The following is a 14,460-nucleotide window of genomic DNA, read 5'->3' on the forward strand; positions in this document are numbered from 1 at the left end:
TTGTCCTGACCACTTGCATCCTATTAAGTGAACCAATATATAAATTTCCCCTTATGGTGAAATTTGAATTATAAAATAAGAATTCAACAGATTTCCATTTCATGTATCTCATATGAAATTACATAGAAAAAAGCTCTTAACATAGTTTGTAGTCCTTAAAGGAGGAATTGTAAATAGAATCTTTATACCCAGAAGTTATTGGGCATATCTATGGCAACATTTTGCTCACATTTTTTTTTGAAACACAGATAAGAAAAAGAGTCTATTACAACAATTTATAATAGTGTTGCCATAAATATAATATGGAAAGTAATTTTGCCACAACAACAAAGTGTTAAGAAAGACCTCTGAGCTGACAATTGAAGATTAACACTGTTTCATTGCTTCCCATGCATAACTTTGGAAACTCAAGTCCCTCTATTGCAGGCAATGGCCAGCTTTTTCTGGGAAAGGGCTAGATAGCAAATATTTGACATGTTCTTTTTTTTTTTTTGTATTGGGGATCAAACTCAGGACCTTCTGCTTGTGAAGCAGGCAGTGGCACCACTGAGCTAAATCCCCAGACAATTTGAGGTATTCCAAACTGTCTATTGCAAGGACTCAACTGGTATAGCTTGAAAGCAGCCTCAAACAGGGTATAAGTGAATGAATGTGGCTCCTCCAATAAAACTGTGTTTATGATAAACAGGCTGTAGTTTCCTATCCCCTGGTCTAGGCAGTTTTACCAAAATCGATAGCATATTTGGCAAGGGGCACATAGGAAATGGTTTTCCAAAATACACTGGGTAAATATCAACAAAATTTTGGAGTAAGTAAAGTTATATTTTGGAATCCTTTATTTTTTTAAAAGTCATTTTCACAGACAAACATGTGCATGCACAGATAAACACTTCCCAGAGAATCACAGGCTGCTTTCTAAGTGGCTAAGATCTTCCATATCAGTCATTCTGTTAGGTCACTAAAATCTCACCTTCCCAGTATGACCTCGTGCTCCAGAACTGCATTTCATTTTGACTCTTCCACTCTGGTCAAATCCACTCACCTATGAGAAACTATAACCTTAATAGGGGGAGGACGATTAGCGGAAACTAAAGATTTGTACTAGCTTCGTTTGAATTTTAAAAGAGGTCTTTGTTAACACATTAAAATGTATCACAATAATGGAAAAATATGTTGAATAAAGGTGACATTACTAATGCCCTTGGACTAACCAAAATACTGTTTTCAGAAAATGGAGGTCAGCAATTTTGCAGTACAGTTCAGAAAGTTTTATAATGTGTAGTTTCTTGAACTTTTTTTGGCCCATAGAAAATTCCTTTTTATGTTTAATTCAAACAATCTAGATCAGCATTGCTAAAAAGTTCAAGTCCTACATCTCCTCTAAGATTCAAGACAGACTCTTGGCTATGAGACCCTGTAAAAATCATATAGCCAGGACTACTTCTCTTATAATCTGTGTGTGTGGAATGTTTTGAAGATAAAGAAATAAAAGACAAATAAAAATGTATTAAGAGGTATATCCAAGGCATATTCTTAGTGATATGTTTAATATGCTTTTATACCAGACAAAATATGATAAAATGATATGCTTTGGTATATAATAACCCAAGGGCATTGGTTTTGATCTCATCAAAGCAGAAGCATATTATATTCAGTGTGGGTTTAGGATCAAGTACACTGTATGTGACTAAAATGTGTGATGATCAGAAAACTCCATTGGTCAGATACTTCATTCCCCAACCAGTTAGACCAGTAGGAGTTTCTATATGTGACTAATTTGCAATAATGTGAGAAATGAGTAAAATTATAGATATGAAGACATATGGCTATATTTTCTTTCCTTAGGTTTCTTGAAAATTTTCTTTGAATTTACTCTATGTTGTAATAAATTCATTAGATAGATGCCGTTTCTGACTAATATGTTTTTTTTAATAGAGAGACACAAAATGCTAGAACTTCATAAATATTAAGAACAGTCAGGTCATGAACACAGGTTATAAGATTAAAGAAATAGATACAGTGGACCCCTGACTTATGAACTAAATTTATTCCCGAGGGCTTGTTGTAATACAAGTTGGTCAACTGAAGGCTCAGGCTTCTTTACACAGCCTTCAAAGTCTCTCTCCTATAATCAGGCAGATCTCAGTGCCATTAGAGAGACACTGGCCCAGGATTTCTCAATTAACCCTACACAGGAAAGGATGTTGTAATGTTCCTTTCAGATTTCTTTAAGGGTTAAATCTGTATCTGAGACTATCTGAAGGCACAAGCAGCTTCCATTTGGGTTGTAACTCAAGACTTTGCTTAGAAGTTAAAAATAAAATTATGATTGTAACCCAAGTTGTTCATATGTCAGGCTGGTCATAACTTGAGGGTCAACTGTATAAGAAGATTTTTGCATGAATCCTTCTAAACCTAAATTTTCGTTTTTCTTCTTTTTTTTTGGTACTGGGGATGGAACTCCGGTCCTTGTGCTTGCAAGGCAGGTGGCAGAACCTCTGAGCTAAATCCCCGGCCCCTAAACCTAAATTTTCAATGAACGTTTATAACTTTAAATACAAAACATTTAGAAAATAATTCAGTTCTAGCAAATATCAGTTCATATACAATCAAATTTTATATTTTGGATCCAATTTTTGCAGTATTAAGAAAAAGGAGACTTGATCCAGTTATTTGCACTGCATGATTAATATATTAGATGGCTAATTTCAGATATTTTTGTTGAAATTGCAAATTGTTATTTTCCAATTTCAGCAATGCTGTGAATGTGTTTTCCTTAGACAGACTTCTTCCTATTTAAATGTTATGACTACTTTTTTTTTTCAATTGCAAACATTAGAGTAAAAATTACTCATTTGTAGTGAGCAATGAATTAGAATGCTTTATTTAAAAATACATTTGAAACACAATTCACACACAATAATCATCGCATAAGCTCTTTATAAATCCTTATTTTTATTAGTGTACTGATATCCCTCCTATATACTTTCAGGGTGAGAAAGGTTCTGAAGGACCAATTGGTCCTCAAGGACTGCAAGGCCTATCAATCAAAGGGGACAAGGTACTGTACATAAAGTTTGTAATAGAAACTGTTTTAGTCACTTTTCTATTGCTGGCACAAAATACCTGAGGAGAAGTTTATATTTTTGCTCATGGTTTCAGAAGTTGCAGTCTATGGTCAGCAGGTTCCAACACAGAAATGGCGTGCTGGAAGGGCCTGGTGAAGAAAAAAGCTGTTCACATGACAGCCAGGAAGCAGAGAGAAAAGGGAGGAGCCGAGAATTAGAATACATCCTTCCAGGTCATGCTTCTAGTGACTCAATTTTTCTAACCAAGTCCTATACCTAAAAACACTTTCAGCCAAGAACTTGTCAGTAGATGAATGCACTAATGAGGGTAACATCCCCATAATTTAATCAGCTTCTAAACACATGAGGCTTTAAAAGGACATTTTAGACCTAAACCATAACATTCCACCCATGGTCCCCAAAAGCTCAGGTCTGTCTCATTATGCAAAATGCATTTAGTTCATCTTTAAGAATTGTCAAACGTAACAGTTGCAGTATTGCTGAAAAGTCCACGTCCAAAGTCTGTTCTGAGACTGAAGGCAGGCTCTTAGCTGTGGGCCCCTGTAAAAGTAAAAATGAAAGTTATGTACATCCAACATAAAATGATGCGTGGTAAATATTCCCCTTCTCAAACGTAGAAATATGGGTTTAAAAAAGAGTGGAACTACAGCATGAGCGAATCTTACAAGCCAAACATTAAATCTTGTAGCTCCATGTCCAGAACACAGGACAGGTTGTGGCAAGATGTAAACTTGAAAGGGTCTGAAAGACCCTATTCCTCCAGCATTGTTGGTTGTAGTCCAAGTGGCCTCTCTGTTGAGCTGGCTCTGCTCACTGCCTTTGGCTTCCCTCAGCAGACGATTCATATTCCTGACATCTCCAACTTCCTAGGTCTTCACTGCACATATGGCTTCATTCTCACACCTTCATGTATCATTGTCTCAAGGGCTCACTGCCTGGCCTCCAAGGCTTTCCTTTAAAACCTGAGTGGAAGCCTTCATGATCCTGTGACAATCTTGCATTCTGCATGCCTATAAACCAGCGCCACGTGGATGCCGAGGTCTTTGTCAGCTCAAGCAATATCTCCAAACCTCCATGGTCCATGGCAACAGCAGCCTCTGACTGCCTGCATGGCTGAGCTTGGGTATACACTTTGCTCTATGGCTGTGAATGAGCTGGAGACCCTAGGGCTCTCTTCTCAAATGAAATGTTTACACTTTTGCACCTTTGAGGCTGCCATGGGGAAGGGCTTGCTGCTTTCTGAGATACTCTCAAGGCATCTTTCTTCTTGAACCTGTACAAAGTTCTTGGCCTCTTTTGAATACTAATCTTTTCAGCAACAATGTTCTCCTTTGCCCCAGCTTTGCAGGTGCTTTCTTTCTGGCAAAACTTCAAACTTTTCAAATTGTTCATCTCTGCGATTTACTCCTGATTCTCACCGTTGATCTGGCTAAAAGCAGCCAGAAGTATCCATGTCACACCCTGGGTGTTTGGTTGTCTTTGAAATTTTTTTTGTCAGATTTATTAGTCGGCCGCCTCAAGATCTTAGAGGAAAATGAAGAAAAAATTTTGCCAGAGTGTAACAAACATGGCCTGTAATCTAACTTCCAATGGAGTTTTTGTTCCCAACTGAAACCTCTTTAATCTGTCATTACTGTCCACACGGCTAACAGCAGTCCATGCTCTGACCATTATGACACATGAAGCACTGCTCACAACATTCTATGGCTTCTCTAACCCACATCACAATCTTTCCCAAACCCCTTCTGCAAACAAGTTCCAGAAGCTTCTGAACTACATGATCAGGTGTATACAGCAGGGGCCCCAGTCTCTGTACCAGTTTTCTCATTACTGGGTCAAAATACCTGATACCTGCAATTTAAAAGGGGAGAGGTTTATTTGGGCTTATGGTTTCAGAAGTTGCAGTCCATGATTAGCCGGCTCCAAAGCAGAAATGGCATGGCGGAATGGCCTCACGCAGTGGAGCTGCTCATATCCTGACACCAGGAAGCAGAGAAAGAAGGAAGGAGCCGGGGTCACACCCACCAGTGACCCGTACTTTCCAACCAGGTCCCAACTCCTCAAAGCAATTCAGCCATGATCTTTTCAATGGATGAATCCACTGAAATATAGTATAATGCACCATTATTTAATCACCTTCCAATTGCATATGATTTGGAGGACATTTAAGATTTAAACTATAACATAAACAATGGCAATAAAAGTATTTTGTCTTTACATATGTATTGAACTATATAAATATGAAATCACTTTACACAGGTATCCAGGTAGTTATAAATCTAGTATATGGAAGTTATATTACCATGTGGTATGAATTATAATCTAGGAATTCCCATTATTTATATTTAGAGTAATGCTTTCTTTTTTTGCTTGTTTTTACCGAGGATCAAACTTAGGCCCTTGTGTTTGTGAGGCAGGCGGCAGGACCACTGAGCCAAATCCCTGGCCCAGAGTAATGCTTTCTTGTTTGGATTCTAACTTTCAATGACTTTTATGATCAGCAAACATTTTTGAAGGCAGACATTTGTAAAAGACACTTTTTCTTAGGGCTGGGGATTTAGCTCAGTGTTTCCACCGCCTGCCTCGCAAATGCAAGGTCCTAAGTTTGATCCCTGGTACAAAAAAAAAAAAAAAAAAAAAAACCCCAAAACAAACAAACAAACAAACAAAAAACAAGAAAAGACAACACACTTTCTTAGTACAGAAAATCATTGTTAAAGGCATTGACTTGACATCATCACAGGATAGTATTCTGTCTTCAAATCCTCATTCAAAAATGTTACTTTAAAATTGGGGTAAATAAGGGAGCTCACTTAAGAAAACTACTGTTGATGTCCTCAGCAAGGCCTAACAGGAGTTCACCTATACTTGGTCAAAGGTTTATTGACTGTGCGATGGAGACTGTGCACTTTGGGGAACTGACAGCAGCTCAGGATGAGGATAAGTACTAAGAATTTTCATAGGATTTGGGCTTGTGTTAGGAATTTTGGAGAAGTAGTGAAGAAAGTGCAGGTTGGGTCTGAATTGAATGCCATCAGGAAGTGGGAATGATTTTAAGGTGGACTAGGCACTGTGAAAATGGACTCAGGCCAACTTGCAATTGGTAAAGAAGAAGTAGCAACTCTTTTCAACCAGTGTAAGGGGCCACTAGGGTGCTTTCTGGGGAGTTGGACAGTGTTTTGTCTGTGCTCAGATGTGATTACAGAGTGGTCTTGCTTCTCTCTTGGTCCATCACTTTGATGTCGACAGCCTGTGAACTTGTTTGTGTTCAGCATCACATCCTCACTGCCAGGGTCAGGTCAGCTCCTGGGTGTCAGATGTCGCTTTATTCTTTCTTACTACTGACTTGCTTTATTTAAAATATCTGCAGATTATAGTTGTCCCCCGAAATAAGACCTCATTGGAAAATAATTAGCCTTAAAAATTAGAGAGCAAAAATGCCAGCTCCAGTCAGTTTACCCTTGCCTTGTCTGCCTTACAGTCAGTGATAGAGCAAGGCTGTCTGTATTCAAATAGTAGAGATAATGATGGATAGTGAGTGATATAAATTTTAGATGTAATATAAGTTTCAGTTCAAATGGATCAGTTCTGATTGCAATTGTAGCTATGAAATACTCCAAAAATATGTTAAGATTATCTTTCTTCCTTTAAAGCAGTGAGAACTGAATACAACAGAATTGTTATTCTATGAGTTCAGTAAATTAACTTTTCAAAAGGTTGTTGTGACATGGCATTTGTGTTTTTACATCTGGAGCTGATGCAAAGGAAACACATTACGTTATCATATAATAGTAAAGCTTTTTAGGCATTATCTATGTCTGCTTTCACTCCACCAAAACAGCATTGATCAGTTACATAAGAGATTTTATTTTGACCCTTAAGCCAAAAATCAACAGTTTAAGAAAATATTTGTGAATCTTGATGTAGTCTAGTGATAGATGTCACTGAAAGAAGCATGCTTACTCCTGTTTTTCAGTTTAGTGGTCAATTCTTTGTAGTCAACTTGCTTGACCTTTCAGGAGCATGTTTTGAATCCTCATCTTCTTAAAACCTTCTCTTTCCTTCTTCAATGCTCTATCTGGCTGCTCCTTCTCATTCTCCACCCTTGTTCTTCCCTAGTTTCTCTGACCTGTAGTGATTGATGGCTGTAAAGCATTCAGCCCTCAGATTTCTACTTTTCTATCTCTTGGTGTAGTCACCCAGTTATGACATTAAATACTGTCTTTATGCCACAGGATCCCAATTTATATCTGCAGCATGGACCTCTTTGACTCCCTCAATAGGCTCACTTACTATTTTAAGCATCTCAGACTTAACATATCCAAAACAGGTCTGCTGGTTTCACCATCCTTACCCCTCAGACTTTTCCTTCTCAGTGAATGACAAGAACCTCAGAGACATCCTGGAGTCTGCTTTATCTGCAGCATATTCTGTTGGTTCCTCCTTCCAAATGTACCCAGGACGCGGGTACTTTTCACCTGCTGTGCTGCTGTTACCCAGGTCCATACCCCCATATCTCTTATGCAGACCTTATTCCAGCCGCTCCTCAGTAAGCTTCTGCACTGAGCCTTCAGGACTGAGTCAGTGACTCACACCTCTGTGTAAAGCCTGCACCAGTCCTCACCTCACTCGTGGGATGTTCAAGTCCTTATTGTCTCACAGGCCCTGCTGATCTTTCTGCCTGACGCAGTACTGCATTTCTCTCCCTTCATCATCTACCACTCTCCCTCACGGTCTCCAGCTTCACCCACGCTGTCGTCTTGCTGTTTCTGAAATGTGCCAGGCATTATGTGTGCACTGGCAGTTTGCTTTGCCTGAAATACTTTCTCCAGGCTTCTCCTGGCTCCTTTGAGCCACCCTATCCAAAATTGTCACTACCTCTGCCTTCCCTAATTTTCCTACTTAGCACGTATCATTATTCAATATCCTATTTATTTTATCTATTGGTCTTTCATTCTACGTTCTGTTTCCCTTAATAAAATGTGAACTTTATCGAGGACATTTTGGACAGCTTTAGTCACTGTTTTTTCTCAATGTTTGGAACAGTTCCTGGCACAAAATGGGAACTTAACAAATATTTATAGAATGAATGAGTGATATTGTCCTCACTGACAATTCTCACTTGATTTTCTCAGTCTATTTCATGGAAGGAGATGGAGGAATTCTTCAATTCTGTTGCCTTCTCTTAGATAATTTCTTAATTTTCAAAATATAAGATTTGGAGAGAAACATTATTTAGAAAATATTAAAATAGTTTTCCTTATTTCCTTTCAAATTCTAGTTTTCTTTATTCTGTTAATTCTCTACTTTAAAATTTCTGTTATAATCCCAACAGGAAGTGTTTATAACAACTGATAAAGAATTTTGAGTTGTGAGAAAATGATTGCTAAATATAAACTGATGCAAATACTAATCAATTTGTACTATTTAGTGAAAATATTACTATTTTGGCAAGTTTGAACTATAAATTGCTCAAAAGGAATGATTTTGATTTTATGATTTTCCATGTTGGCAGTTTTGTAGTGTTAAGATAAATTTAAATCTAGTCTAGTTCTAGATTAGCAAAGCATGAAAAAAGGTTTTATTTATTGTTCTATTTTGATATTTTCTCTACAGGGGGATCTGGGACCTGTGGGACCCCAAGGGCCAATAGGCATTCCAGGCATTGGTAGTCAAGGGGAACAGGTAATTTATGCTTTCTTCCTTTCCTTTGATATAGAACATCTTGATGTTCATTGAAGGCCAGCACTGCAAACATTTATGAATATATTGCAATGAAGTCTAATTGCAATGGACTATCAGGCCAGAAGTGAAAGGGAAGATGTATAAGAAAGTTTTATGAGATCTTATTTTTAGAATTTTTAAAGACTTAAATGGTTTGTTTCTTGGTGCTGTAACTATTAATATTAAAACCTAATTAAGAAGGTAAGAGTTTGGAGGTAATATTAATATTTTTGGTTCCTCTTGGAAGAGTAATAGTTCATTTACCTGTTGGATTGTGTGTTTTTTCTCTTGAAGCTTTGTGAATGATAAAAATCTTACTCTTTCAATGCCAGTAGAATAGTGTTTCCTAACTCAGCCACATACCAATGTAAAAATAGTCTTAAACATAAAAAAAGAACCAGAATCAGAGGCAAACAGTTATATAAGGGACATTCTCCTAAATAGAAGCGAATTATAGATAGGGTTTATAAATGACACCTAGCCTCTCTTGGTCAAAATAAAAGAAAGATCTCTCAGGATGTTTCTAAATTCATGACTGAAACTGCTTCCAAGGCCTTCTAGTAACTTTTGGAAAAGCTGGAAAAATCTAAATCTAAATGTGTTAAATTGAAATAAAGTAAAGATAGTATAATAGCACTGTCTACTATTGTTATTTATCATATACTTTTATCTACATTTAGTGAAGGCCAAAAAAAAAATACAGATTTATTCTTCTGGTTAGAAAATGGCAAGTCAGTTTGATTAAAATTTATAGTTGTTTTGAAATTAGGTTGCCTAGAAAATGAATAGCTACTTTGTGTAGGATAATGAGAAAAGGAATTTAGAAAATGGTTTAATTCCAAATCTCATTGTTGACATTCAACTTTGAGTTTATTTCCAACCATCTGCTAATTTATTATTATTATTAGTAGTAGTACATATTTTAGTTAGCCCGAGCAGTAAGAGAGTTGGATATTATTCCTTTTTCCATTTCCTTGCCGTTGGCAAAATTCTTAGAAAATTGTTAGGAGGATTAAAGTGCAGAAGAAGCCAATATAAATCTGAAAGTAAATATTTAGGTAATAATTAAGAACTGGATATTTTGACTATGCAAGGACACTGGTTTGACCACTGCTCGCATTCTCAAGCTCTTTAGTGTGTATGCTCTGTTTAGCAGGGCTTCCATTCTGGTCCTGGAAGCACTGGACAGTGCTGCATTCTGGGTCTTTCATTGCCTGGTGCTGAGTCACCACTGTGGGGCTGAAAATGGGGTTCAAAGGGAGAGAATCTGCTCCCGTTCTGGACCTTCCACCTGCAGCTTCCTGTTGCCTGTAACGCTGGTTTTTAATTGAAGCTGTTGTTCTGTGGCTTAAAAACAGAACAATACAAAACAAAACAAAAAACAGACCAAATAAGCAACAAAACAAAACAAAACCCAAACCCAAACCAAAACAAATAAAAAAAAACCCTACTTGAATTTTGACTTTCTTCATTTTCTTACCCCCTTTTCTTTTTTAACAAGAGAAAGAAAAAATTGAATCAAAGGTGGCCTAGAGAGCTGGCTCCTATTGGACAGGAGAATGACTGGAGTGTATTCTTTGTAAATTGCCCTGCCCAAGGAAAGGATTTATTTATTCTTTTAAGACAAATGATATAAAATCTACTTAACCTCTGTTTATATTTTGTTTTATTCTCATTCTTAATTTAAAATGTTTATCCATTTAATGCTTGTGATTATTATTTCTATCTCTCTTATGGAAATAAAGTTTCCCTCTCATGTGCTTAGGAGGGAACTTCTGTTTCCAGCAATAAGTTTACAGTATCTTTCTAGTGGACTGCAGATTTCCATTAAATATTTGGAAGCTGGATCATCTCAGATCACCTCCTGTAAAGTGGACTATAAATGTCCACATACACACATACGTATGTGCACATCCTGTGAATTTTTTTCCCTTGTCACATTGTATGCTACCTACAGATTATTGTGAGAGTCAGAAAGTGTTCCTTCTTGTTATGGTTTGATAGTTATAGTGTAGCAACCTTAACCTTCCTAAATTGTTTGGTCTGTTCACCTTCATTAACCAGAGAAAAGAATAATAATATTTGTATCTTAAAACTGAATAAGCAATTGTACCATCTAACTGGAAAAAAGGATGATATTTGTTACATTGTAATACATTATAGGTATAAAAATAACTATCTGTAACCATGTTTGCACAAATATAATTTGTGGGATGTAAGCAAAACAAAATTTTATTTTTTTCTCTTTTTATCCTTTAACAATTCATTTCAGTGGAGACATTTTTTTTTTTTTGCCTGCCATGGAAATTTCAAGCAGGCTATAGATTTTTTTGGATCATAATAAGTAACAAAAACTTGATGAGATGATGTAAATTGCAAATCTTAGATTTATGTGAAAGAAAGTCTGTAGTCCATCTATCAGTCTTCCCTTTAATCTTCATTATCCGGGTACAAGCTTCAGGGGGAGTGTATTTCACATCCCTCCCACCCCCAGCTGAATCTCAGAGGGGCTGGTGAGCAGGACATGGAGGCTCTTCCTTGGTGCCAGGGCTTGGCAGGTGTGCGAAGCCCACCTCTTGTTCGTGGCATTCATTTCCTGACTCCCCAGACTGCCCCTTCTGGCTTGTGGATGAAGGACTCCTCCTCCAACAGCTTTTCTCTGTCAGCCTCTGTTTTTCTTGGGACTTACTTTCTCTCTTTTGGGGCTATTACACATCCAGGTATCTGGAGCAAGATTCAAAATAGCTCCAGGCCAACTTTTTCTCATATCTAGCATGCCATTTGTCTACAGGAACATGTCATGTGGCTTTTGTCCTGATAGATGCTGGATGCAGGTTGATTCTGCCAATTTCTCTTGGCCACCACAAGCCAGTTTAACTTTCTCAAACCTGAGTCAGACCGGTATATTCCCAGAACGGAAACCAAAGGATGCAAATGGGCTCACTGAAGTCCTTCTTCTGGACTGGGGTGAAAAGGAATTCAACCCTTTCCCGTTTTCTACCAAAAAAACGCTTTTATAATCTGGATTACTTTCTCCAGAGATGAGTATCCCAACTCCTGTCTCCTGTCTTCTCCCTTTCATAACCACGATGTGAGGGAGGGAGTCAAGTGTTCGCACATTGACCATTGTCTGCTGGCTGAGGCATCTTAGAGCCCAAACTTTCAGTATAATAACTTGACACAGATCAATTGATCTAAGTGGGAAGTGGGAGATATAGTCTTTCCTGTAGGCACCTGCGTGTGCCAGCTAAAAGTTTCTTACGATAGGAGAAGGGGAAAAGGCATACTAGGGTTGGACTAGAAGCTTCTGCCATTCCACTCAACAGAAGTTTATGTAGTGTGAATAACTTATTATGGGGTATGAACTAAACTTTCACTTTAGAGGACATGAAACCATTGTTAACCAAATATTTTATCAATTTAACTCATAACGTTTTAAAAAATCTTGTTTTAAAGGGAATCCAAGGTCCTATTGGTCCACCTGGTCCACAAGGGCCTCCAGGACAAGGTTTGCCTGGTTCCAAGGTAACTGTCTAAATGAGATCACAGTTTGTTTACAGTATCATTGCTGTTTCCTTGTTGATGTTAGTGTATCTGGAAGAGAACAGGTAGAATTAACTTAAAAATCAAAGATCTCTGCTTTATACCAAATACAACTGTTATTTCTAGCAATTTAGAAAATGCACTGTTTTATGCTTTAAGATTTTATTTGCATAATATTTTTTTAGTTTCTTTATTATTTTTGTTTCTGAGACCCTATTCTAGCAATGAGAGCAACTATTAGAGGCTGTCAATGATTCCCTGGCTCTATGGGTTGGCTAATTTGCATTCTCACCAATATCCCCATGGATCCTTAGTGGGTACTTAATAGAACCTTAGTTAAAGAGAGGCACTTAGAAATGACCTAAAATAATTTTTCCCATGAACTTTGGGTTCAAATTATCCTCTAAATACAACTATTAGTTATGTTTTTTTAAGGAAAGATCTGATATTTGTTATTACAGTAGCTACCTTTAATCTAGCTTAAAAGAATCACTAACCATTGTTAAATAAGTGAAATGCTTCTTATACCTGAGATCACCTGCTTAGTTTTTTCCCAAATGAGAAGCAGCTCAGTAGCATATGATTGAGCCCTGAGGTTTTTGTTGAGGCCCATTGTTGAAAGCACAGGTTGTTCTTTCTTGTTATAATATTGTCCTTGATAAATCATCACCCTTGGCTTCTCTTGTGCCCATTTTAGTCATTCTATAATATAACTGCTTAACTTTTGTAGGTGTCTCCGCTCAAATTCTCTTTTCTTTTTAGGGAGAAGTGGGCCAGATGGGACCTACAGGCCCTAGAGGACCAGTAGGAATTGGAGTGCAGGGTCCAAAGGTGAGTCAATTAGGGAATTTAAGAATATTATACAAGATTTCAATATAATACACATTATGCACGTGTCATCCAGTTGTATGTAACCTGTTTGTCTTGACTTTTAAAACGTGACTACTAAAAAAAGTTATAATTGCATGCATATCTTGTGTAATATTACTTTGTGATACTGCTGCCCTAAGACATATCCTTCTTTGGGATAAAGACTCCTTTACCTTATTTATTACTGAATGCTCAATGGTGATGGCAGGACAGGTGCTCCATATATACTGCTAAAGAAAGGGATGAATCCTGCCCTTCCCTGTAACTCCGGGAGGCATATGGGATCTGACGGGCCGCACTGAGCACTGAATTTCACCATTGTTCTGCTGTCATTGTTCATATTGGGTACTGAGAGGAAATGAAAATGTAAGCCTAAGAATACACATATGACATATTTATGAAGATATAATTACAAAAGATAAAAATGTGTTACTATAGTAATAATAGATGACACTTTTGCATGTCCTGATATGCTAAATAATATTCCAAATGCTAAGCCTTCTACATGTGTGTGCATATGTGGTACATACATATGAAAATATGCAGTCAGACATTCATATGTTGGTTTCAGAAAGTTAACATATAATACAGTAAAGCTCAGACTCACTTTATAAATTCAAATTTGTTTTGCCACTTACAACATCTTAAGATTCTTTTACTTTAGAGAAGTAAAATATTTCAAATATACTCACCAGTATAGATGATAATACAAAGAATACCCACATATTCCACAGTCCAACTTTACCAAATGCTAACATTTTGGCATAACTCAGGCTTTTAAAAGAAATGCTGCTGATTTAGCTAGGATGGGAGAGAAGGTCCCTGCTCATCCCGAATTCCATTGCTGTTTCTTCCCACCCCAGACACAGTCATTTTTATGACTTTGGCATTTATCATTCATTCAAAGCATTTTTAATTTCCCACATGTTTTTACACACAAACTATATATTTCTTTATTGCGTTCTTAAATTATACCTAGTGTGTCATTCTGCAACATATTTATACTTAGCCTGTTTTTATTTCTTTATTTTCCTCTAACTCATTCTAATTGCTCTGTAGTATTTTATTGTATGATAATATCTCATTTTATATTTATCCATTTTCCCATTATGAATATTTAAATTGCTCATCAGGTTTTACCTTTGCCAACAATGGTGACATAAGCATCCTGACTTTCCTTTTGTATGACTCAGAGCACAGGTAACCCTGGTTAGTATGAGTGGAACTGGAAGAT

The 14,460-nt window shown here is 37.1% G+C and overlaps 1 protein-coding gene across 2 annotated transcripts in view; it reads left to right on the forward strand.

Moving 5' to 3' along the window:
- The window catches only part of Col28a1 (collagen type XXVIII alpha 1 chain), a 197,379-nt gene that overhangs the window by 92,734 nt on the left and 90,185 nt on the right, over positions 1–14,460 (forward strand). For both annotated transcript variants that reach the window (XM_033758283.1, XM_033758285.1), the window contains exons 15-18: positions 2,993–3,061; positions 8,706–8,774; positions 12,270–12,338; positions 13,119–13,187. In XM_033758283.1, the coding sequence (XP_033614174.1) occupies positions 2,993–3,061; positions 8,706–8,774; positions 12,270–12,338; positions 13,119–13,187 (276 nt within the window). The remainder of the gene's footprint in view (positions 1–2,992; positions 3,062–8,705; positions 8,775–12,269; positions 12,339–13,118; positions 13,188–14,460) is intronic.

The sequence above is a fragment of the Fukomys damarensis genome, unplaced genomic scaffold (assembly GCF_012274545.1).
Source record: "Fukomys damarensis isolate Sample0158 unplaced genomic scaffold, DMR_v1.0_HiC HiC_scaffold_4, whole genome shotgun sequence".
Lineage (NCBI taxonomy): Eukaryota > Metazoa > Chordata > Mammalia > Rodentia > Bathyergidae > Fukomys > Fukomys damarensis.